Source organism: Mytilus edulis, chromosome 7, assembly GCF_963676685.1.
Source record: "Mytilus edulis chromosome 7, xbMytEdul2.2, whole genome shotgun sequence".
Classification (NCBI taxonomy): Eukaryota; Metazoa; Mollusca; class Bivalvia; order Mytilida; family Mytilidae; genus Mytilus; species Mytilus edulis.
The window spans coordinates 42457436-42484128 of NC_092350.1; the positions used below are offsets into that span (position 1 = coordinate 42457436).

General features: G+C 31.4%; 1 protein-coding gene across 1 annotated transcript; it reads left to right on the forward strand.

The window, feature by feature from the left end:
* Positions 1 to 879: 879 nt before the first annotated feature.
* LOC139481490 (palmitoyltransferase ZDHHC17-like) lies at positions 880 to 25374 on the forward strand. The gene is made up of 15 exons (XM_071264859.1): positions 880 to 968; positions 3941 to 4182; positions 6233 to 6310; positions 6861 to 6931; positions 7203 to 7341; positions 9460 to 9622; positions 10438 to 10563; positions 17753 to 17892; positions 18981 to 19081; positions 20242 to 20366; positions 21323 to 21479; positions 21984 to 22067; positions 23069 to 23226; positions 24585 to 24727; positions 25082 to 25374. Exons 1-15 carry the CDS (start codon positions 912 to 914, stop codon positions 25248 to 25250), a joined length of 1953 nt encoding a protein of 650 aa, XP_071120960.1. The 5' UTR covers positions 880 to 911; the 3' UTR covers positions 25251 to 25374.
* Positions 25375 to 26693: the final 1319 nt, after the last annotated feature.

The following is a 26693-nucleotide window of genomic DNA, read 5'->3' on the forward strand; positions in this document are numbered from 1 at the left end:
CGGTCATATAACCAGATATAAACATGAATATAAGAAACATATAGTTAACGACCACGTGCAATTGAAATCTTCTAGGTCTGTTTGATTTCATGTTCTAGGTAAAAAGAAAAGAAGAGATAATCATCATTTACCTGTACAAGAATGCCTTTGTCGATCACATCAGTCAACGAAATGGTTCGGCCTTGTTTCACTTTCATTGTTGAAACTTCTTTAACAGCTGAACATGCATACTGCAGTAGTACATGTGTGACCCATTTCCAACTAAGGTGTTAAATTGAATTTCCTTGCAAACGAAGTCACATGAGGTCGAATCATTCACTTGCAAGCGATATTTTTATGGCTTATTTGTAAAAAAAAAATAATAATAAATGGCAAAACTGACAGCTTAAAAAAAAAATGTTATTTCAAAAGTCCGATTTTATTATTACTTGAAACAAAACGATTCGTATTCTAATTTCAGTTTGGGCACCTTTTTAAACGAAAATATGTATAGGAAAAAGTTAACTTGACTTAGCAAAAAAAAAACCACAACAACAACAAAAATAAAATAAAAAAATCTGCTAAAAGAAAAAATTGTTGTGTCCAAAATTCAGTCAAAAATATAAACAAAAATGAAAAAATTGCAAAAGATAAAGAAAAATTAAAGCAGGTAATTTTTGACAATGCGCAGAATTAATTGCTGTTTTTTCATGCAGAAGCAATTTCAATTTTACACCGCTATGAAATCTGGGACTTTATACTGAATTATTCTCAGATAAAACTAATTGTATTAAGATCTATTAATATTCACTTGTTAAAAATAATTATAATGTGATGCCGTCGTGTTTAATTTCCGGAACTTGTACATGACCACCCCATTTGGTCTTATATTTAGTTATAGATTATTACTTCCTGGTAAACTGTCTTTCGAAATGATGGAACCAGAAGTTGACCCCTCTTGTAATCCAATACAGCCCCTTTACCAACAGGTATAAACCAAATTCTAAAACAAACAGCTACATAAAGTTGAAAAAGTATACATCAAAGAGGCATAGAAGCTTTACAATTGCACATTCCGTAGCGTAACCATGACGCCCCTTACTCCCCAGAGGCAATTTATATATGCCCTGACGTGATTCAGTATCCCGCTTCTATATTTTTCTCTCCATCTGATTCGTTTGTACCTTTCAGACATTTATATATAGGTAAAATAGTCCAGTATACTATCTTCTAATTGAAATCAAATGGCCAGTTAACAATGGTAAGTCTATGTTCTACCTTTATAAATTTAGTAAATATAATTTTAGGGTTATTGATTAATTATGCAAGATCCAGTAATTTTTAAAAGGTTGAGTTCCAACCCCAGGTTAAAGGGGGGTTCCAACCAATTGTCCCCATTCATCCCCTGGAACCAATGATTACAGTGGAGTCCCCGACCGCCAGTGATGTCGCGCTTTAGCTGATTTCGATATATCCGCACAGTAACTAGTGGCGGATCCAGAACTTTGCCTAAGGAGGGGGGGGGGGCCGCTCCAGTCATGCTTCAGTGATTCCCTATATAATCAACCAAATTTTTCCCACGAAAGGGGGGGCCTGGGCCCCTCCAGGGCCCCCCCCTGGATCCGCCTATGGTAACACAAATAAAATTGTTTAGCCTTCTGAAGGGATAGCAAAGAATAAAATTGATAAGTTCAAGGGTTAATTTATAACTGCAATCCTGTGATTTACCATATTTAGCCTATTTCCATTAAAAAAATTACATTTATATAAGAATGAAATAAAACTTGCTCTGCATCCTTGGCAGTGTATTTGGTTCAAATTCAACTAAATTTCGTTGTCAAAAATCTTATCCTTTTTCAAAATAAGATGTTTTAGGAAGGCATGCTTGAAATCACCAGGCATTTGAGGAACTCTCAACACAACCACAGCGGTTTCCTTAATATTGGACACGCATTTCATTAAATCTTGAGGGTGAAACCATACAAACAAAAGATTTTTTAAGATATAAAACTGTGTTATGAATGTCTTCACACTAAAATATCTAATTATTGGTTTTATCAGTTGATTAAAGTGAAGTCATAAGTCTTTATACATGTAGGTGTGTGGATACACCGAGCTGCACCCTACATGATAATTTTTGCTGTAATCGATTAAATAACAATTACATGTAATAAAAAATATTGAGGATTACAGGATTACTGCCAATTGTTGTAATAATTGATCTTTCAGATCTTGCCTAGGGTTAAGAATGTCAGTGGAAATTGTAAAAGTTGACTTTGAATGGTTTTACACTAGTAATTTTTTGGGGCCCTTCATAGCTTTCTGGTCGGTGTACGCCAAGGCTTCGTGTTGCAGACTGTACCTTGACCTATAATGGTTTACTTTTATAAATTGTAACTTAGATGAAGAGTTGTCTCATAGGCACTCATACCACATCTTCCTATTTATACATTCATCATAGATAAAGGCAGATGTGGTGTGAGTGCCAATGAGACAACTCTCCATCCAAATAACAATTTAAAAAAGTAAACCATTATAGGTTAAAGTACGGCCTTCAACACGGAGCCTTGGCTCACACCGAACAACAAGCTATAAAGGGCCCCAAAATTACTAGTATAAAACCATTCAAACGGGAAAACCAACGGTCTAATTTGTTCTATAGGTACAATATATAGTCGCATTTGTCATCCATTCTTATGATAATTCAGATTGAGTTATTTCGGGAGAAAAACGGGAAAAAATGCGGGCGGATATTGATTCCGTCATTGGGCAGAATGTTAAGTCATAGTAGACTTCCGGTTTGCATTTTTTTCTTCACTTTGAACATACATATACTATCAAAAAAGTGTATTTGCTATCTGCTATCATTTTCAAGTTTACTATAAACGGCAGTGACACAAATTTCGTTGTCAAAAATCCTTAATATTGGACACGCCAACATGTGTGTATGTTGTTATTGTTAATATACATAATATAAAAAGTTCTTTGAGCCTTATTTTTGATAGAAATTTATTTATAATGAATGGCAATAAATTAGTTTTATGGTTTAATAAAATCAAAATAAATTATTGCCATTCATTATAAATAAATTTCTATAAAAAATAAGGCTGAAAGAACTTTTTATATTATGTTTATTAACAATAACAACGTACACACATGTTGGTGTATGAATACACAACGTCAGAGTGGGCGTGTCGCCATCAAAATTGACAACATTGAAAATAAAACTAATAATTTTAACCAATCAGAAGGCAGAAAAAACACCAAATTTATTTATTAATAAATGTTTATAATATACAGATAGACGCTAATATTATTGAAATAAACAGAAAAGAAAAAAATGGGAATTTTGGAGAAAAAAAAAGGAGGAGGGGTAGAATACAATTGTCCTGTACCCAAGTACCTATGCCTTTTGATTCCTTTCCTGAAATTTTCTAGTCATTAAATCTTTTAGAAATTTTTTTCCTACAACACTACATACTTTCAACCACACTCTAAAGCCTGCGATTTTGCAGGTGTGTTCTGGTATCTAATTAATTCTGCATTTTTTGTAAAAGTAGCATTTATTCAGCTTGTTTGTAAAAGTTAAGAGACTTGTGGTAGCAAAATATATTATCAGTATGTTTATAAGACTAAATGAAAAGCAAAAACAGATATAATTTGAATTCTTTTCTTACATTTTTAACCTATTTGCAGTGAAAACTTGAAGTTTGCTTGAAATTAAAATGAATATGAATCCCTTTGCCAAGGTCATAACCTCATAGTAATTTTTTGATGGCCTGTCTAAATAATATATTGGACATTAAGTGTTGCCCTTGATCTTCTTTCCATCCTTTTTTCTTTCTGTCATTCTGTCATTCCCTCCTGTCTTAATGAATTTCAAAGCTAGAGCAGGTGCATTCATGTCCTCAGGCATTATTAAAGTGTATTTATATATACATGTATTTATCATTCCTTGTAGGAGGGTGACAATGGTTTAAATAGAGTAGACTCTGCAGTGCCACTCCAGCCAGCAACAACAGACCAGCAAGGTCAGGGTCAAGAGGATGCCAGGAATTATGGGATTGTTAAAGCTGTACAGTATGGAGCATTTGGCAGAGTTCAGGAGTTGGTGGAAGGAGGGTATGATGTGAACGAGATGGATAAAGAAAATGTCAGTCTTTTACACTGGGCTTCTATCAATAATAGAATTGATATCATCAGGTATGTATAAATTCTTTTACTACAAACATGACAACTACACTTAATGTGTTACAAGTTATATATATAGCACGCCTTTTACGGATTAACTTATTCAATTCAGGAAAAGCGTAGCTTTGAGTGGATTAAATATGTTAATGAGTAATGCGTGTCTATATATGATTTGTAACATTAATGGGCTATGACACATATCAAAAGTTAAACCCTGACCAATAAAGCTTAACTGCACTTTTCAATATGTCAATCAAATAGTGGCGTGATACGATAGCTGATTTCCAGAAAATTAACACATGCAGCAGAGGTCAGTTAGATTTGGTTGTCAGATAAAGGTACGTTTAAAATTAAAAGAATTGTTGCTGTAGGATTCATACTTGATAGTCATTTATGTGTTATTGAATATTTTTTCTTCCCAAAAAAATCTTGAAAAGGTGGTGTGGTTGGGAGAGAAAAAAGGGGGGTGGGATGGGGTGGCGGGGTAATGCAAAATTTTATTCTCTGTTTATTTGCCCTCAAATCCAAAAAAAACGTGAAGTTTCTAAGGACGTTGTGTTTAAAAGGAAACATATCCCTAATAACAATTATAAAGTAAATCAAAATCTTCTTTAATTCCCTAAAACTGGGGAAAGATCTTTTAATTGATTGCAAAGGTTGCGTGTTGAATGTGTGCAAGGTTCAGGGACAAATGTTTGAAGCATTTTCAATACACGGAAATAGTTATTTATGAAATTAAGGAAATTACTAAACATCAAGTGTCATGTATTTTTTTAGACTATTAATTTAGACATAATAAAACATGTATCCAAGCAAAACAACTGTAGGAAAATGTATAGTCATTTCTGTTTTATTTTGTTTAAATCTATCATTGAGGGAATGACATTTTAACTATATGAAGGAGGGAGGATATGGTTTTTTTTCTAAAGAGATATTTTTATCTCAATTTGATGAGAAAGAAGAAATATTCTGGTCAAGTAGATTAAAAAAAAAATTTGGAATCCAGATCTTCCCCCTATCTTATAGTTTTATATATATTGAAAAAATAATTTGATTGTTAGCGTTGGAAAACTAAATAAGCTTGATAGCGCTTTGCGCGTAAAAGAAATTTCCAACTCGGACATTAAACTATTGCCCCCCTTGAAGTTAAATGGTTGCTCCCTAATTACTATCCGAAGGAGGCAGAGCTAGACTGTGCATTAACAACTTTTGAGATGGAAGGTAATGCACTGGATTAAGCTCCTCCGATTCTTTGCTATTCAAATGAGAATCCTCAACGGCGGGATTGTAGAGTAAAATAACTAAAAAATCATTCAGTTAACGCACTCCTCTAAAGATCAAAGGAAAATTTATCATTCTGACATGTTACAAATGATGTGATACAAAAGGGAAACTGAATGGACAAGACCTTGTGTAGCATATCTATTATTAACAAGATGCAGAGAAAAAGTGACATAGACTTCTTTCTGCAGAACAGACTAGTCTTAACCAGAAATATTGCCATTGGAACCACACACTTGTGAAATATATTATATATGTAATATGAACTTAACAACAAAAGTTTACACTGTTTCTCATATTTCATGGTAAAAACATATCAACACACAGACAAGTACATCACTTGAAACTAAAGAGAACTGTGTTCAGGAGACAAGATCCATTGTACAAATTTTACGTTTTGAACTCAAAATAAACTCCACTCATAATTTGCTCATTTACAAATGTAAGGTACTGCATTACTCTAAAATTATTATTGAATATTTAAAGATTAACACATAAACAGCCTTCACCCTCAACAACAGGTTTCACAAGTCTAAGCTTGTAAAATTACTATTGGGCCTGTAAGAATTTCTAGTACTGGCTAATAGAATCAGTACAAAATTTTCCAAAAAGTAAGCATTTGGCCTGTTGATGCAAAAGTTTACTGTGAAAACTCTTAAGAATAAATGTTTAACAACCTCAAAAATGTTTTAATGCCCTTTTAGATAACAAAAACAGTTCTAATAGAATTTTTACTTCAATATATATGAGTAGCTGTTTTAAATATTTTCTGTTATTTCAGATATCTGATAGATAAAGGGGCTATAGTGGATAAGTTTGGTGGAGATCTTAATTCAACAGCACTACACTGGGCAACAAGGTATAGTAAATTTTACCCATAAGATAAAATCTTCAGAATTTTTCTTTTCAGAATCTTATGGATTATAAGATATTTCCTTGATTTATACCACATAGGAAAACACAGTTCAACCTATAACAAAGGTTATCTGTATCAAATGGAAACCAAGAGAAGACAATTTATTACAACTTAAGACACACATATGGTGCTACAAGAGGATAACAATTATACATTAACAATTGCATATATAATTATACATTTACAAGCTAGACTCACAATAAATAAATTAGTGATATCATACAGGAAATATACTTGTCTTGTCATATCAGGAAAACATTTTGTACATATATTTATAACTGCAGAATTGCCTTGGCCATATCATTACCCCAGGCTAGTAACCAATTATCAAGTTTTTTGGTTTAAATTTCGCAGTTACATTTACAATTTTGTATTAAAGGCATAAATATAAAAAACGGTTGGATAATAATCATTCCTTTTTAAAGTATTTCATGTATATACATGTTTAACTTTAACTTTTGTTATTGAAATAAAGAAATTTTGTTTATTTCAGACAGGGTCATTTATCTACAGTGGTACTTCTCATGTCATATGGAGCTGATCCAACCATACTTGATGGAGAAGGTTTGTACATTTGTTTGAAATGAATTGCAATTAAAAATCATTACTTTGGAAGCAGTAGGTGGACTTTTTTTTTAGTGACATTTGTTGGTCAATGTCATTATGACATGTATGATAAAATGTAAATATCAAAATTTATGCTTTAGCTTGATTCAGAAATTATTCTTAAAAGACACTTATCTACAATCAATATCAGCATAGGTTCTCACTTCAGCAAACCAATCCTATTTCATTGTATAGTTAATTGTAACAGCTGTGTATGCTTAATCTATAGGTTGTAGGTGTATCCACTTAGCGGCACAGTTTGGCCACACAGCCATTGTGGCATACTTAATTGCCAAGGGTAATGATGTGGACATGATAGATAAAAATGGAATGACACCTTTAATGTATGCCTGTCACAGAGTATTTGGGTATGTTATATTAGATTTGAATGGTAATCACAAAAAAACACTACCGCTCAAAAGAATTATTATATTTTGCATCTTGGTTTGATTTCTTATTGTTGAAAATTATTGTGTTGGTCAACCGCAGATAATCTTCAAATTATTACCATTGTGTATTGCAGAACAATTTCTGGCAAATACAAATGTACAAATACACATGAGTATAAATGCAACAAAAATGAAAATACATATTCAACATTTTGGCAATTTGTAATAGTTATATACAGAAATGGCTCTTTGTTGTATTACATGAACATTTTATTTGATATTATCAAGAAATCCTACAGTAAAAAAATTTTGGTCGTATGTTGGTATCACGTCGTCATCGTCATCAGCGTCGTCTGAAGACAGATTGTTTCAGGATAATAACTTTTTAATAAGTAAAAAGAAAACAACAAAATTTTAAAACAATGTTTATAACCACAAAAGGAAGTTTGGGATTGATTTTGGGGGTTATGGTCCATAAGGTTTAGGAATTAGGGGCCCAAAGGGGCCAAAAACAGCATTTATCTAGTTTCAGGACAAAAAGTTGTGTATTAGTATTTCAATTGTACCACAATGTTTAATATCTAACATAAAAGGTTAGGATTTATTTTAAGGGGTTATTGGGCAAACAGTCTTAAGAGCCAAAAAGGGTCCAAAAACAAGCATTTTTCTAGTTTCAAGACAATACCTTGTGTGTCACTGTATGGATATCTCTGACATTGTACCAAAAGTTTCCATATAACACAGAGAAGGCTGGGATTCAGTTTGGTGTTAATTATCGAATATGTAGGAAAAAGGGGCCAAAAAAGGGCCTAAAAGAAGCATTTTTCTAGTTTACAGACATTAATTTGTGTTTAATTGTATTGATCTCTATAAATTTTTACAAGAAGGTTCAATACCACTAAATGAATGGGATTGATTTCGGGGGTAATGGTCCCAATAGATTAGGAATTAGGGGTCAAAAAAGGGGCCCAAAATAATAGTTTTTGTAGTTTTCAAACAATAACTTATACTTAAGTGTATGAATCTCTGAAATTAAACCACAATTGTCCATACCATGAAGGGATTGTTAGTATTGACTTTGGGGGGTAATGGCTCAAAATGTTTCAGAATTAGGGGCAAAAAAGGGAAAAACAAGGTATTTCTGGTCAATGGACAATTAAGAAAATTTATAAGCAGTGTAAGAGAGGTAATTTTAAAACATTTAACATACAATGTTGGATATGTTTGGATTTACCTCCCTTACACTACTTGCATATTATGTATAAAGAAATGTCAGGTTTTGGACTAATTGCAAAAAAAGGGGGGGGAGGTAGTTGTTTTCAACTTTTTTTTCTTCAAATTTCTCAAATTCCAAATTTTTGAAAAGTTTAAAGAAGAAATCTTTAATTGCACAATATTGTGCAATAGATTTGTAAGATCTTGATATTTGTTTTGTGTCAGAAACTCATATAATGTCAAAAATTTGATCGCAATCGAAATTCAGAGCTGTATCAAGCTTGAATGTTGTGTCCATACTTACCCCAACTGTTCAGGGTTCGACTTCTACGATCGTATAAAGCTGCACCCCGGGGAGCACCTGGTTTTTAATGGGACATGTATTTTTAGTTACTGCTGAAATAGTATTTATATAAAATTTTCAAACTTTTCAAATACAGTACTGTCCTTGTTTATGTCTCAAATGATGTAACTTGAAGGAGAAAACTCTATTTATAAAAACATAATTATACCTGGTGGAGACCCATTATGTTCAAATTCTTTCAATATTATATAGTGTTCTTGAACTGTACTAAATGAATTCATTTAAATTTTGCAATTATAATTTGTATAAAAACTACTTGGTGGCTGAGTGGTCAAGAAGTCAAGCAACTGTGTCACTAGCCTGTCAACACTGGGGCTGTGTGTTCTGGTGCTGGTGCACTTGAATCCAATCTTTAATTTAGTATGATTGTCAGTTTTCTTACCAAAGGTCAATGGTTCTCTCTGAGCCATATGGCTTCCTCCATAAAAACTGACAGCCACCAAATAACACAATAGTGCTATAAGTAGTGTTTAACACCAATCAATCAATCAATATATAAAAACTACCTTATATTTCAGGTATGACCCAACACGTATGCTGTTGACCTTTGGAGCAGCTGTCAACAAGGCCGATAATGCCCTTGGTAACACACCATTACACTTCGCTTGTGTGACAGGAAACACATGTGCTGCCAAGCTGTTATTAGATGCCAAAGCTGAAATAAATGTATCAAATCACAAGGTTAGCCCATCAGCAAAAAATATTTACTTACTCTTAGACTTATTTCAAAGCCTAATCTGTCTTATCCCACCGCGGGTAAAATATCACGTTGTGATTGGTTTAACACAGTCACGTGGTGACCCCCTATGAGACCGTAGGGGGTTAGTAAATTTCATAGGGGGTTCATGACGCGTTAATGGTGACTTCATCTATTAATGTTGTTGTGTTTCATTGTTTATTTTTCAACATAACGCAGCAGAAAAAGTCCAGCATGCGATAAATTCATTTTACGGTTAACTACTGACCCCCTAACGACCATAGAGGGTGAATAAAATCCATAGGGGATTTGGCCTCCAGCCTCACCCCCTATGAATTTTACTAACCCTCTATGGATCCGTAGGGGGTCAGTAGCGAACCATATAACTTATAATGTCATGTCATTTTCTTGGCTTTTACAAATAACGTCTGTTCAGTAATTGGAGGTCATAAGGGAGCATTTGAATAGACTTCATAAAACTTTTCAAACATATTTGAAGAATCTTCTTTGATAAGAACAGAAAATCAAGAGGTCCATCCCCATTGAACTAAAATTAACAAAGCATGTTTTATCTGCATATTTTTTAACAAATGGAAATCAAATGGATTATTTTCAATGGAAAATGCATTCTTTAATTGGTTATTATTTTACAACAATGCTATTCTTGGGGTCTGTGTATAAATATTTGTTAAGAATGTCTACTTACAATATGAAATTTTGCTCCAAATGCCTGATGGAAAATTTTACCCTTTTTGTACATGTATACAAATTGCTCATAGATAAAGTTTTTTTTATACAGGGAGAAACTCCAATAGATATGGCAGTAGCAGCTAAATTACCAAATCTAGTGAAAAGATTAAGACAGATTAGTGAAATGAGAGGTTCAGGCAAATCTAACTGTCTTACAAGATATACTTCAGACAAGGTGTGTAATGAACATGTCCAAACTTAACATAAATCAATTTAAGTCCTGTAAACTTTATTGAAAATTTGCCAAATATACAACTGAACTGTGTGTGTTAACCATTGAAGGGATGCCTACCCTAAAAAAAAACCTGTTTTATCCGATTTCAATTTTCGAAGTTCGTATTTAAACTCAAAATGAAAATTATACATGCGAAACATGACTGAATTGCGTTGAGTTGAGGTTACATGCACTCACCTAGAAATTAATGTTATAAAGTTGATCTCTAAAAGTATGGAAAGCCATTAGAGCAAAATAACGGTATTTTGGGTATGACTGTAATATTACAGGTCCTGCATGGTAAGGGTTAATTATAATTAAAAAAAAACAGTTTAAGAAAGTCATTAAAGGGAAACTTCGCAAAAAAATCAAAAATTGATATTATGTCCATTCTGTATAAAAATGCTCAAATTTATAGATATTAAAGTTTTATTCCTCTAGATAAGAGATCACCATCGATTTTAAATTTTGAGTATCAATTCTCTGCGTTCCGCCATTTTGTCATCTTCTCCGATTAAAAATTACGATATGTCTATAAACCAGAAAGGACCAAAACTACAGTAACCGATGTAGTCGTAATTGCGTGTCGATATCTTGTCAATCGTACGGTTGTTTTATCTGACTATCTAACTTGATACGGAAAACGTTTTTATTTTTTTAAATAACCATAGTAATAGTTTTAAACTGTTAATATTGGAATTAGTTAAAAAGTCAAAGTTCAAATCATAAATAAGTGTTCCGTGATAATTGTTTTCGAAAATCTAATTCGTTCATAATTCTTTAAAGTAATAAACTTTATTCAAATAAATTCGGATTTTCCCTCATCTGATCACCAGCATGGCTAAAGGTATTACTCCCCAAGGTATTGTGAGGGATGTGAGGTGACACGTCCAGGTATTCAATCGATTTCCTGTCGGGCTTGCAAGTTCATGCATCGTTTCACTTCTGTAGGTATTGATTGATCAGTGTACATGACCGATTACTTAAAACTTTCCATTTTGAACTATCAGGTGTATAATATACATCTCTGTCTTGCGTGTCCGAAAGTGATATAATATACTAGTCATTACTTAACTCATTCGCTTGTTTATAAATAACATTTCTGGTGTAAAGAATATTATTTATGAAAATATAAATAATACCAAAAAAAAAAAGATTTGAAGAAATAAAAATCTATTTACATATTTTTCCCAAGGGTTAATTTGTGAAAAAGAGAACCAATTTGATGTTAAATACAGGTCGATATATAACTTGCTGTGGTTCATCGAAGATATGAACATAGTAAAATCACAGATTTATATATCAATTAGATTGTTCTCGAATAAAGGAAGAAATTCGTCATCATCACAATTGTTCCGACATTCATATAATATATATGCAACTGGACGTACACTAATAATCCCCAAGGGATGTGAATAATTTCTAGGAAAACTATTGAGTATTAAAGTTTCAAATCAATTTCGGGATTTATTTTCTTTCTTGATATTCAATGACAGCAATTTAAAGAATAAACTGCTTGTCCGCTTTAGGGATATTCTTGTCAGTTGAACAGACTTATCATTACATTCAAAAATAGGGAAAGATGTCTTTTGTTTTTAAACATCGTTGGTAAAATAGCTATCGTATTATATGTTGTGAGACGAAGACTATTTGAATAAGGACGTTCCCGATTATGAATAAATTTGGTTGACGTTTTTCACACTTGAAAAGAATATCTATACGTATTTTTTCGATTCCATTCCAAGAAGATCCTTAAATTTCCTGTCAATTTTTTAAAACATCTTTTTTTTATAAATAGCTGAAGTATTTATGCGTTGTGAGATTTAAAACATTTTGATGAGTACATTAATTCCTAAATAGGTAAATAAAGATCGCTTTGGATGGACTAAATTATATAATTGCAATTGTAAATGATTTGTTTGAAATATAAAAGGTTGCCGATTCTAATTTAAAAAAGTACAATTTTTAGTTCATACACTCATGTTTAGAAGGCTATATTTTTTTTTATAAATTTATTCAATTAAAATAATTCAGTATTTTATCGTTACAAAAGTAATCAGAAGTCATAATTCATTTAAAAAAGTGAGCTTATGCAAAATATATAAAAATATACAACAGCTATCCAGTTATTGTGCGACCTTATTACTCCCGTAAATTAATTTTAATTATTTTTCTTTCATTTCTGTGTCTTAAACTATAACTGACTCCCGTATATCATTCATATGAAATGTTGTTCACACCTGAAATGGTGAACCGTGACGCCTAGATGTCACTGAATGAAGATCAAAAGATTAGAATTACATAATGCTAATCTTTTAATTACCTTGATTTTTACCACGCATTAAACATTCACTAAGTGTCACAAATTAATACACATTTTATTTCCAGTACAAGCAAGTGAAAATGTTTGCTGGAATGAAGCAAAAAGTTCAGAATACAAACATGTATTTTTTAATACACTATCGATCATGTCAGATTCATATGTTTGTTTAAAGTATTTGTAGAAAAAAATCATAAAAATATTCTATTGTATTATTTACTTTAATTACTAAAATTCGTATAAAAAAAATCCACACATAAATCCTACAATCAAATTTTAAAAGTTGCATGGCTATCACTTACTTTTTGTTGGTTAATAGCTACACCAAAAGTCGTCGATGCGCTTTAAATAGCGTTATTAGATGGTTAACGAACAAGACTTAAATGAGATTAATTTCACTCCCGGCATGCAAAAGACTTAAACTACGTCACATAAGTCAGGTAGTTTTGACGAAATAAAATTAGTAATTCCCAATTTTCTTCTTTATTACTTTTCATATCAAAATAAAACTTGGTGAATATGTTTTTTATGGTATTATGAACATAATAAGATGAAAAGTGAAAAATCGCGAATTATCCCTTTAACTGTTGTATTATTTGGAGTGTTTGTGCTAAAAATGAGCTAGTCAGAATAATAAAATTGCAGAAAAGGGCTGCAAGACTTATTTTAGATGCTGATCCACTTTCATCATCAGCTCCACTGTTTAAACAGCTTGGATGGATGATAGTAGAGAACAGAATCTCATACCACAAATCTGTTTTGATGCAGAAATGCCTTAAGAATGAAGCCCCTGTATATCTCACTGAAAAATTTAAAGGGAAATTCCGCGATTTTTTACTTATCATCTAATTATGTTCATCTTAACATAAAAAACACATTTGCAAAGTTTTAAATTTATATTCCTTCTAATAACGGAGAAAATCAAGTATTTGTAACTTTTTTGGTTGAATTCTCGAGTGGGTCGTGACGTATTAGCCCGATTTATTGAATTCTGGGAAAAAATAAAATCTGTTTAACTCTTATAGCTTATCGACAATATACGTAATTAAAAGCGCACAGCTGACGAATGGTGGAAGTTATAAACCACAATATAAGAGTGTGTATATTATTTTGTAAAGGTCACTGTATATTTCTCGGCTTGAGGGCAATTCGTTTACCTTGTAGCTATTTAGCCGCAGGTGTGAGTTCAAGCGTACACAGGTATAAATGTTGTTATTTGGAAAGGATAAATAGAAAGGATTAGAGTATATGCTGTCATGATGTTAATACACTAAGATTAAATACACGATGAGAATAAAGATACAATAATTAAATTGTGTAAATTAATTGAAAATAAAATTCAGATTCGTAATTCCGAAAGTGTATAAAAATAAAAGGAAACAATTTTTGATTACTTTCTTAGCGGCAATTGGCGTAAAGATTCAAATATGAAGCAAAAAATAGTAGTTTTAATCTTTAATAAAAACTAAATGCAATATTACCCAATTTGATATACCATTGTACATCTGTTTGATATCATTGACTTTACAGGAATTTCTTAACTTGTATTCAAATCTGGCTGTGTTTAAATGCTAATAAAACTATTGCAATTTTAAAGTTTTTAATTGACAAAAAAATACAACATACAACATGCATAATTTTTTTTTAGTTTCTTTTTAACATTTTATTCTTACATAATTAATTTCATTTGACAATCATTTACACGAACTTTTGTGAAAAGAATACTAATTATCTAAGCTAAGGCATTATATCTTTTGAGGATTTTTGAGGATTTTTTTTAAAATTCTATGATAATAGTTGTGCAATGTTGAACATGATAGCCGTCATTAATCCAAATAAGTAATACAGTAGTTGTAATAAAAGTTATACTTTAGTCATGCATTACAGATATTGACGAATTTATAATAGTTCGTTCATACATCGTTGTTCATGAAACAATCATTATTAGTATACATGTAAGTTTCCTGACGTATAAGAGCCATTGAGGATGAGCTCCAGAGAAATCAGACTAGTTGCGTTTCGTTCGTTTGTTTGTTGGGAAAGGAGAGGAAATGCAACCGCTTGTACAGATAAACGACAGAATTACCATATTTATATTCAACACAATCAGAAAGAGTTCCCATCGTTAGACGGGGAATATGAAGGCTTCCAAGAATGAACAAGTGACATGTCTAACTCTGAACAGTTAGAGAACAGACTATCGACATCGAACGCTTGTTCTTGATATTTGAAACTGTATGCATATATATACGTATACGTTTATGATATAGTGATGAGTTCTGACAAAAACTAAATTCCTTCATGGTTATATCTTGCCATACGTTTATATTGGTTTGTAAGGTGATTACTCAAAATCGTTATTTGAAAATCCTGTTTGTGAGATGTAGATTCATTTCAATACAGAAATTTCGTCTATATATTTCACAAGTGTATAACACGGAGAAGCTCTGAAGGTTCATTACTCCCATTTTGTTTGGGTGTGAACCATCGATGTTTACAGCAATATCAAGGAATAAGGTGATGATGGTAGAAAGAACTATGGGCGTCATGTGGCAAATATTACATGCATATCGGACAATGAGTTGTCAATCTGTATGAAAAGTTTTCCAATACAACCATATTATTGAGAAGGAATGTTTACATGCTATACTCTCGTACTAGTATTACAGGGTTCTTGTGGCGTTCACCTTAGACACACATCGTTTTAACGATGTTTAAAAAAAGACAGAACCAATTTAATGTCATATTTCCCTATTTTTTAAATATAACTAAAATTCTTTTATCTGACAAGAATATCCCTATTTAGCGAACAAGTAATTTATTCTTTTTTCGGTTATTGAATACCAAGAAAGAAAATAAATCCCTAAATTAATTTGAAACTTTGATACTCAAAAGTTTCCCAGCAAAATATTCACATCCCCTGGGGATAATTAGTGTTCGTCCAGTGGCATATATAACAATTGTGATGACGAATTCCTTCCTTTGTTTGAGAACAATCTTATTGAAATATAAATCTGTGATTTTCCTAGGTCCACAGCTTCAATGAACCAAAGCAAAAGTTATACATCGACCTGTATTTAAATCAAATTGGTTCTCTTCTTCTTTTTGTATACAACTGTAGTCTATCGACATTCGATGATTACATACTGTTGGCATACGTTGGCTAGTCTATTTACAACACTTTTACCCCTATTTATTCAAAATATATGTTTTTTTCTTATGTTCAATGTATACACGTATATATTTTAAATTGCGCTATAGTTCCGTAACTTTATATCCAGTCGTATAAACGAATCGTCGGCAAGTGCGTACATTTTTTTAAATCAATATTTCTGGTCTGTTCCAATCTGTCCTTCACTATTGACAATGACTATATATTACATTTTCCCAAATTCACCCTTGGAAAAAATATTCAAATAGATTTTAATTTCATCAAATCTTATTTTTTGGGTATTATTTATATATTATGAATTATATTCTTTACACCAGAAATGTTATTTATAAACAAGCGTATGAGTTTAGTAATGACAAGTAAGACAGAGTTGTATATTATACATCTGATAGTTCAAAATGGAAAGTTATAAGTTATAAGTTATCAGCCGTGTACACTGATCAATACCTGCAGAAGTGAAACGATGCATGAACTTGCAAGCCCGACAGGAAATCGCTTGAATACCTGGACGTGTCACCTCACACCCCTCACAATACCTTTGGAAGTAATACCTTTAGCCATGCTGGTGATCAGATAAGGGAAGATCAAAATATATTTGAAAAAAGTTTATTACTTTAAAGAATTATGAACAAATTAGATTTTCGAAAACAATTTTCACGGAACACTTATTTATGATTTCAACTTTGACTTTTCACCTAATTCCAATATCAACAGTTTAAAAACAACAGACCATGGTAATTTAAAAAAAGTAAGAATATTTTCCGTATCAAGTTAGTTAGTCGTATTAAACAACCGTACGATTGACAAGACATCGACACGCAATTACGACTACATCGGTTACTGTAGTTTTGTTTCTTTGTGGTTTATAGACATATCGTTTTTATTCATCGGGAAAGAAGACAAGATGGCGGATCTCGGAGAATTGATACTCTAAATTTAAAATCGATGGTGATCGCTTATCTAGCGGAATAAAACTTTAATATCTATGAATTTGAACATTTTTATACAGAATGAACATAATATCAATTTTTGATTTTTTTGCGAAGTTTCCCTTTAAAGATATGCCAGAAATAAACCAATATTGTTTGAGAAAAGCCTCTTGCAAAAATTTACAAGTTCCAAAAGCCAGCTGTATAAGAAATCTTTTATATATTCAGGATCTATTTTATGGAATAACTTACCAATATCCCTGAAAAAAATCAACCTCAAGTATAAGCTCATTCAAAAAAGATTAAAAAAATTACTTGTTGGAACATTAAGAAGCTATGCGATTTTATATGCATTATAATTTTCTCAGACTTACTCAAACTTATGATATTGTTGATGGCAATACTATATATGTCATATATGAATTTGTAACTTTTACCTGTTTTGAAAATTGTATGTTTCATAACAATTTTTTATTGCATTATTCATGTATGTGTGTTTGTTTGATATTTTGTAATTGTTTGTTATATGTCATTGTATTTCATGAGGGCCTCAGAGAAGATTAGCTTTATAGCTAACTGTGTAACCCTCTTTAAATAAAGAATTATTATTATTATTATTATTATTATTATATTTCCAACAACATTTATTACTAACATGGTTAAAATTCATTTTGAAACTCTGAATTTTTTTTAATAATAATGAGAATTTTGTTCATATTTTACTTTTAGGCCTTTAGAAAGCGAGTGATGTGGACCTTCCCATTTGTAGCCTTGTTCGTGGTTGGTTATATTCCAGAAATGACAGCACCTATCTATATGAAGATACTATTAGCTCTACTAGCCTTTGGTGGATTCCAGATCTGCAGACAGTTAGTCTCTTTCTACCTTTGTTATCAACTATTTTTTTCTAAATGTTTTGAATGCCTCAGAAGATTTATATGCTGTTTAAAACAATCAAGTGTTTCAAGTGTTTGACTATAACTATATTTATATAAGACACAGGGGTCGAAATTAGCGCTGGTGCGACGGTCCGGGACTAGTAGAATGTACATCGGACCAGTAGATTTTGTCAGCTGGTGGTTTGGCAGACCAGTAGAAATTTGTCGAAACATCTCTATTTATATTAGTGTTTGTCAAATGAATGTCATGTTTGCAGGACCAGTAGATTTGGAGCCGGTCCAGTAGTGTTTTCAGCCCACTAGTCTGACTGGCCAGTACACAAAAAAGCTTAAATTCGCCCCCTGATAAGACATATTATGAAAAAAAGACATCAGCATGTGATTATTTATTGACTATCAATTACATTGTTCTGAACTTACTCTTGAAAACATTTGACAAATTTATAACTATTTAACAAAGACTTTTCTTCAACAAAATATCAACTGTTATCCACCTCTTTACACTAAGTGCATAAAATAATGTTAATTGTAGTGTCATGTTTGGTAGGTATGGTACTTTTTATATGAAATCAACTCCAACATTGCATATCCCTTTTAGGATACAAACATCTTGAAGTTGGATTAAAGGTTAATTCACTAAAGTATAATCTATCTCTTTTGGCCTGCAGATATTAGAAATATATTAATGTTAGGTCAATAAAACCTTTTTCTTCCACATTGCTAAAATTGTATGGATTCAACTAATTTCCTTTTAACTTTTCAAATACAATTTCATTTAACGAAAAACAAATTAAACATTTTTTCTCAAAATCATTCACTTTAATTCTGGTTAATCTAAGGTACAGTAGCTTGAAGCACACTATTTAATCTTAGCAATGTTATATTCAATATCAAACAGATACCATATTTGAACTACTATAAATACATTGATATTTAACCAACTAGTTGCAAGAAAATTTATCAAACTTGTATAAATTTGTGTATAATGGTGATGTAGTAATTTGTTAAAGATATTTCAGAAATTCAAAGCATTGAGAAAATTTATTTGTTTTTTTCAGGTTTTTCTTTGATGAGAATATAATGAATGTGATACCTTTACCTCTGTATCTTGCCACAAAAGTATGGATGTACTACACATGGATTGCCTATTGTTTGCCTTGTATCCTTATTTAAGGTCATTTAAAGGTCACACTGCTATAAATAGACTGCTAAAACATTGGCAGTTTGTTTTTGAATTAATATGGTTTAAAAATCAATGAGATTCAAAATTTTAAATGTACTGTATGCTTTGTCACAAAATTTTAATGTTTTTACTTGTCCATTGCAGAATGTTTGATAGTATTTAGATAAAATCACAAAAAGTATCCTGCTCACATTAAAGATAAGGTTCATGAAGGGCTGAAATTGAAATGTTCATTCATTTTTTTTTATTTCATAATTCATATTCATAATAATCGTCCAGCAAAGGTTCTGCAATAACCCAAATTCCCTCAGTTTTCATTTGACATAATAAAAATATACCAAAATAGTCCTCATATTTTCAAAGTTTTGCCTTTGCTTAGGAATTATTTTGTTTTACATATACATGTATACTGTGTTCTGGTAATTTAATACTGTAATAAACTAATTACTTACTTAATTAATTTATTTCTGTCAAGGCTTGAAATAAGTGAACCTAAACCTTTTCATATATACATTTCTGAATTGAATGCTTCTTAAAAGCAATCAGTTTTGAAAAAACTTTGTTTATTTCTGAAATGTATTAATAACAAAGTTAGTCCCTCCATGTAAATGAAAACGCATATAAGCATCATACTGATTTCTTTCTATTTAGTTGAATCTTTTATTATACATGTCACTTAACGTGTACACCGTCATAATTTTTACCATATTGTACTGCATTTGTTTACCTCAACTATTGTAATTGAATTCATATTGTATGTATCTCTGTAAACTTATATTTGGTTTTAAGGCGGTACCCAACACATTAACTAAAATTAATTTGGCTTGTTTAATTTCTTAAAATTTTGACAAATTATTTACTTTGACCCTTTGACAAATATATAAAAATTTCGAAAAAATTTGTACCAACCGTTTAATCATAAAAATTACACTGGTTATATAGCAGTTTGACAAACACTTATTTTGATCATTGAGAGGCTTAATATTCCCTTAATAACACAACGTAATTAAAACGTTTAGATGATTTTAAAGAGTTATCTCCCTGTAGTGTTAGGTACCACCTTATGAGAATAAAGTATCTATCTAACTTTCTATTAGTGAACCAAATGATCCATTACTTCCTTAACTTGTATACAGATGTAGATAGCATGAAACTAAACATTTTATTTACCATAAATACAATTTTACTGACGTATAACTTTGTAAAAGCTTGGAAGTCAGACCCAGGATTTATTGACACAAACAGAGAACAGAAAATGAAGGTATCATTAGCATTGAATGAGGAACAATCTGTAACAATCTGATAATATTCTGAGACGTTTACAAAAAAAACTACAGTCACTGTGTTAATCCTCAGTCAAAATGTTAATTTATTTAGAATAAAATTTAAATAGTAGAAAGTTTTACTGTTTGCGCAATTTTTTTTATGAACCTTCCAGTTTCCTTTGTACAAAATTTATCATATTGAATCTTCAAGAAGAAAAAGTGAAAATTGTGATCAAGGGGGGATAACCACTGGATATTAAATAATAAATGCACATATAATAAATTTCTGTAGCAGTGTCCACATATATATGTTACACATTACTGAAGTTCCTTTGAGTACTGTTCCCATTTATGTAGCAGGAAGAATTTGAATTCATATTGGAACGATTTTTTTTTAATTTAAGAGTTTTTTTTTTGTATATGACAACCATGTACATTCGCAGCATTGGGGTAGCTGCGGAACCGTAGCTCTTAGGTCCTTATGTTATTTTTTGACTATTTGCGGACAGTCAAAAAATAACATAAGGACCTAAGAGCTACGGTTCCGCAGCTAGCATTGGGGTATTTATAAAACTGTTTTATTATGCCCCACCTACGATAGTAGAGGGGCATTATGTTTTCTGGTCTGTGCGTCTGTCCGTCTGTCCGTTCGTTCGTCCGTCCGTTCGTCCGTCCGTCTGTCCCGCTTCAGGTTAAAGTTTTTGGTCAAGGTAGTTTTTGATGAAGTTTAAGTCCAATCGACTTCAAACTTAGTACACATGTCCCCTATGATATGATCTTTCTAATTTTAATGCCAAATTAGAGTTTTTACCCCAATTTCACGGTCCACTGAACATGGAAAATGATAGTGCGAGTGGGGCATTCGTGTACTGAGGACACATTCTTGTTTTATCATAAGTTTAAATTTTAATAATTTTTCCTAGAAGAGTTAGAGCTTCTATATATTTTGTAGACTGTATTAGATTTAGCAGAAACACAGACTCTAACATTACAAGAATTCTGTAGTACCTGTTTAGTACATAGACCATTAAGATCCAAACATTGTGGTATTTGTAATAAATGTGTGGCTAAAATGGATCATCACTGTCCCTGGATAGATAATTGTGTTGGTAAGGTCATATTTTATTTTTTAATGAAAGAAAAATATATGATGTTGACATGAATGTGAACTACTGGTAAAATAAAGCAGATAACTAACTCGCAAACAGGTAAACTAGGACAGGCACCAGTTGAGCTGGATTACAATTTCCAAAAAATTGAGTTTCGACTCCCTAGCCAGCAACAGGGCAGAGCAGGAGATTCAGGAAATTTAAGAAAAACATGGGGAGGCACATGCCAAGATTCTTGAGTTGCTAATACCAATGAAATCTGGACACAAAATGAACATTATTTAGTAGTTCAACCTGTGTAAACAAAAAAAACCTCACAAGAATCAAATTTGATTGTTTTATCACATATAAGAATTCAAAGAAGCATGTAACAATTTTAGAAGACTAAATTGGTTACATATATTTTGTTTGTTAATTCTAACTACGTATTTACTAATGTTTAAAGTAAGACAGGTATTTATATGATGAAACTGTATGTTGAATGATTAAAACTACTGTTTTCAGGTGCAAATAACCATAAATACTTCATTGGGTACTTATTTTTTCTGTTTGGTATGATCTGTTGGTGTATGTATGGCTGTAAATTGTGTAAGTATGAAACTTAAACAATAACATATAACAAATTACAATGTCTCTTCGTATCTATTTTAGTTATTCATATAAATCTGGGGAAGCAGATAAATATGAATGAGACTTGTTCTGTGGCAAATTAAAATAAATATACACATGTATATAAATAAACTCATCATAGATACCAGGACTATTTTTTTATATACGCCAGACGCGCGTTTCGTCTACAAAAGACTCATCAGTGACGCTCGAATCCAATAAAGTTAAAAAGGCCAAATAAAGTATGAAGTTGAAGAGCATTGAGGAACAAAATTCCTAAAAGTTTTGCCAAATCCAGCTAAGGTAATCTATGCCTGAGGTAGAAAACCCTTAGTATTTCAAAAATTCAAAAATTTGTAAACTGTTAATTTATAAATATAACCATATCAATGATAATTCATGTCAGCACAAAAAGTGCTGACTACTGGATGGTATCCATATTTGCCACATGGAACATAATATAGTTTTGATGCTCTGAGCTTAATGTCTATTTTGAAGAAAAAGGAAAAGAATATAGGTATTTAAATGATAAGAAAGGCAACTGTATGGAATTATTGCATAATGTCACAGATAAAAAAGCAAGAGCCGAAAGGAAAAGAAGTGCAGTGTCTTAATCCATGTATATTTATTGTGTTTAAATACTATCTAGCCTTGTCTGTAAGGCTGATATATGGCCAGTTGTTGGATAAAGGTAATGATTAAATACGTCAAGATTATTTTTGTACAAAGAGACAGTATGAACTATACACCTAGCATAATGTTTTATATCTGCTGATATATATACTGTAAATAAAAACAAACTTTTCTGAAAATGACAGGGTGAATTGAAATCAATCTTGGTCTCAATTTAAACCAATAATAAAAAAACGTGTAGAACTATAATGCTGAGGATACTGGACAAGCAACTTTTATATTCAAATTTCTTTACAAGCATATTATGTATTGAAATTACAAATAAAAAATGTATTTTTGTTTTTCAGATTGGAATAACGTTGTGCCTTTTGATTTCTACGAAGAAGGAATTACAGGAGTATCTTACAAATTAGTGAAAAATTCTCCCTGGGTAACATGGATAGCTTTGAATGCAGCTTTCCATTTCTGTTGGGTTGGAATCTTATTAGTTTGTCAGCTTTACCAGGTATGTATAAGTAGACCCTAAGTCCCTGGGTAACATGGATAGCTTTGAATGCAGCTTTCCATTTCTGTTGGGTTGGAATCTTACTAGTTTGTCAGCTTTACCAGGTATGTATAAGTAGACCCTAGGTCCCTGGGTAACATGGATAGCTTTGAATGCTGCTTTCCATTTCTGTTGGGTTGGAATCTTATTAGTTTGTCAGCTCTACCAGGTATGTATAAGTAGACCCTAGGTCCCTGGGTAACATGGATAGCTTTGAATGCTGCTTTCCATTTCTGTTGGGTTGGAATCTTATTAGTTTGTCAGCTTTACCAGGTATGTATAAGTAGACCCTAAGTCCCTGGGTAACATGGATAGCTTTGAATGCTGCTTTCCATTTCTGTTGGGTTGGAATCTTATTAGTTTGTCAGCTCTACCAGGTATGTATAAGTAGACCCTAGGTCCCTGGGTAACATGGATAGCTTTGAATGCTGCTTTCCATTTCTGTTGGGTTGGAATCTTATTAGTTTGTCAGCTTTACCAGGTATGTATAAGTAGACCCTAAGTCCCTGGGTAACATGGATAGCTTTGAATGCTGCTTTCCATTTCTGTTGGGTTGGAATCTTATTAGTTTGTCAGCTCTACCAGGTATGTATAAGTAGACCCTAAGTCCCTGGGTAACATGGATAGCTTTGAATGCTGCTTTCCATTTCTGTTGGGTTGGAATCTTATTAGTTTGTAAGCTTTACCAGGTAGTTATAGAATGTCCTAGGTCAAACTGTTTCCAGTAATTGCATCAGTTGTGTGACCTTGTGTCAGTTATCAATTCACTTAGGCAAGACTTTATCTGTCAACAGTTTTTATCATTTTATGAATTTATGATATCGCAGTACAGGAATCTCTAAATGCTGATGTGCAAATTATGACAATGTACATATATTGTATTTATCCTACAATTTACATCTGACACTTGAAGCTTTAGTTGTTTAATCTAAAAAGTTGTCTCAGATTTTTCAAAGAAATCAATATAGTTTATAAACACTGACTGTGAAGAGGACCCAAAAATTAACTGTTACGCAAAAAGAAAGATTCACACGACCGCTTGCTAAACACTTAAGCGAGGAACAGGAGACTTTTATGTACCTGCTATTTGTTCAAAAGTAAGCTTTATATTGCATGATAAAATAATTTATAATTACCAAGTGAGATGACGTTAATGGCCAATATATTTTTTCCCAATTATATATTTACCAAAGCTTACATGTATCCTATTTGATCATCACAAAAATTAAAAATTTAATGACAGGATTTTTTTTTTACAAATCTTCAAAACTAGCATGGTAACTAACCTTTGTTATATTTTGTAATCTTTATTTTCATAGGTTATGTGGTTGGCCATGACAACCAATGAAAGATTAAATGCTCACAGATATAAATATTTCCATTCTGAAGACCAGGACAAAGAGGTTGGCCACAGCCATGATGATGGAGAGAAATGTAAACACCAACCTAAAAGTCCTTTTAAGTGAGTATTTTGACTATTTAACCCTGATATGAGTATTTTGACTGTGTTTAACCTTAATTGGAGTATTCTGTCTGTGTTTAACTATGATGGAGTATAGTATTCTGACTAAGATTATCCCTAATGGGAGCATTTTGTCTGTGTATAACCCTAATGTGAGTGTTCTGACTGTGTTTAACCCTGATGGAGGATTCTGACTGTGTATAACCTTACTGGAATATTCTGTCTGTGTTTAACTTCTAAAATACTATTTTCAAAAATTACAAATGTAGATCACTTAGCTTAATAAGGATTATAATGTTCTGCCTATTGAGCAGTTTTTAAATCAAAATTTGATATGTATATTTTCTTTTTCAGCCGAGGTCCCTTATCTAATCTGATAGATATACTTGGTATAAGTTTTTGTGGGTTGTTGCGACCTAACAAAGTAGACTGGAAGAATCTTTATGATGTACCAGGGAAACCAGAAAACTTGCTCAGAAGAATGAGACTCAATGTAGCTAGAGAAAACTATCAATTTGTTTAAAATTTTCATTAATTATTGATTTTAGCACTATTTAAATCATTTTCATTTTATTAATTAATTTCATTTATTGTGTATTTTTTTTATAGTGTTTTTGTTATTAATTATATTGACATAAAAGGAAATAAAATTATGTGAAAGCTTAATTTTGAGTAAATATGTACATACATTGAATTTTCCAAAATATATTTCAATGCAAGTTTGAGTAGACCTCCATAGACTTACTGTTAATAAGGGATAATTTTGTTATTTCAAAGCATAAACTTTTCACCTATTTATTTGAATTCAAAACTAAGTTTTCCTTTAGATGTTTGAATTGAATAAGATTTTTTCAGTAGTTTACCAACATTTATAGCTATGGCTTTAGCTGCCATATTTTCTAGTCAAATATCGGTTTTAAAGAAAAAAATTAAATCAAATTAGTAATTATTCCTCCGTATCTTATGTTTTCAAAGTTACTACTGTTTAAATTTTGCTTTAAAATTTTTTATACCTTTTCACACTTATAGATTTTACTTATTCTTCTTAAACTGGAAATTCTGTTTTTATGAGATTTGTTTATCAAGAGCTGTTAACAAAATATCAGAATTCTCAGGTATATCTCAGGTATTTTTTAAAATCAACTTAATCAAGCTGTTTCACTAAAACAATATTAATTTTCAATACTCTAATTTTTTAAATTGCTCCATGCAGATTAACTGAAATTGTATTGATTTTGAAAGATTTAGCTAAAATTTGTATAAGTCTTGGTGTATTGACTCATGAACTGAACTAAGCATTTACAACCATTCTTTGCATAATGTAATGTATATGATTAATGTTTGCAAGAAATGTTTTTATTTTAATGATGAAAAACCATAAGTGTTATACTTAAACTATTATTTTGCTTTTGATTTGTTTAATTTTAGTGCACAGCTTATCTCATTATTTTGTTTAAGGAATTTGTTCCTTTGAAACAACTGTTTTGCCTGACTAATATCCAACATTTTGAATTTGATATTACATGTATCATAAGACTTGATAATATTAAAAGTACTTTCAACAAAGTGATCTTCACCAAAAGACTCAGGTTCCTTGGAACTTTTTTGTTATTAAGCATTTTTACTCTGACCAATGTTGAGGAATGTTAAAATATTTGCTTTGCACATATCACAAAAAAAGGTACAAAAATGCTATGGTTTGGCAGCTAGTTTATTTATTGTTATGTTATTAAACCATTTTTTCCATTTTGATATGTTAACTTTACTTGTTAGATTGTGTCCTATGTTCATTGTTGCTGCAAATTACATTCTTCCTTTTCTTTAGTTATTTATAGACTATCTGTTGCTCATTGTTGCTACAAATTACATTCTTCCTTTTCTTAATTATATATAAGTTATTTATAGACTATCTGTTGGTCATTGTTGCTGCAAATTACATTCTTCCTTTTCTTAAGTTATTTATAGA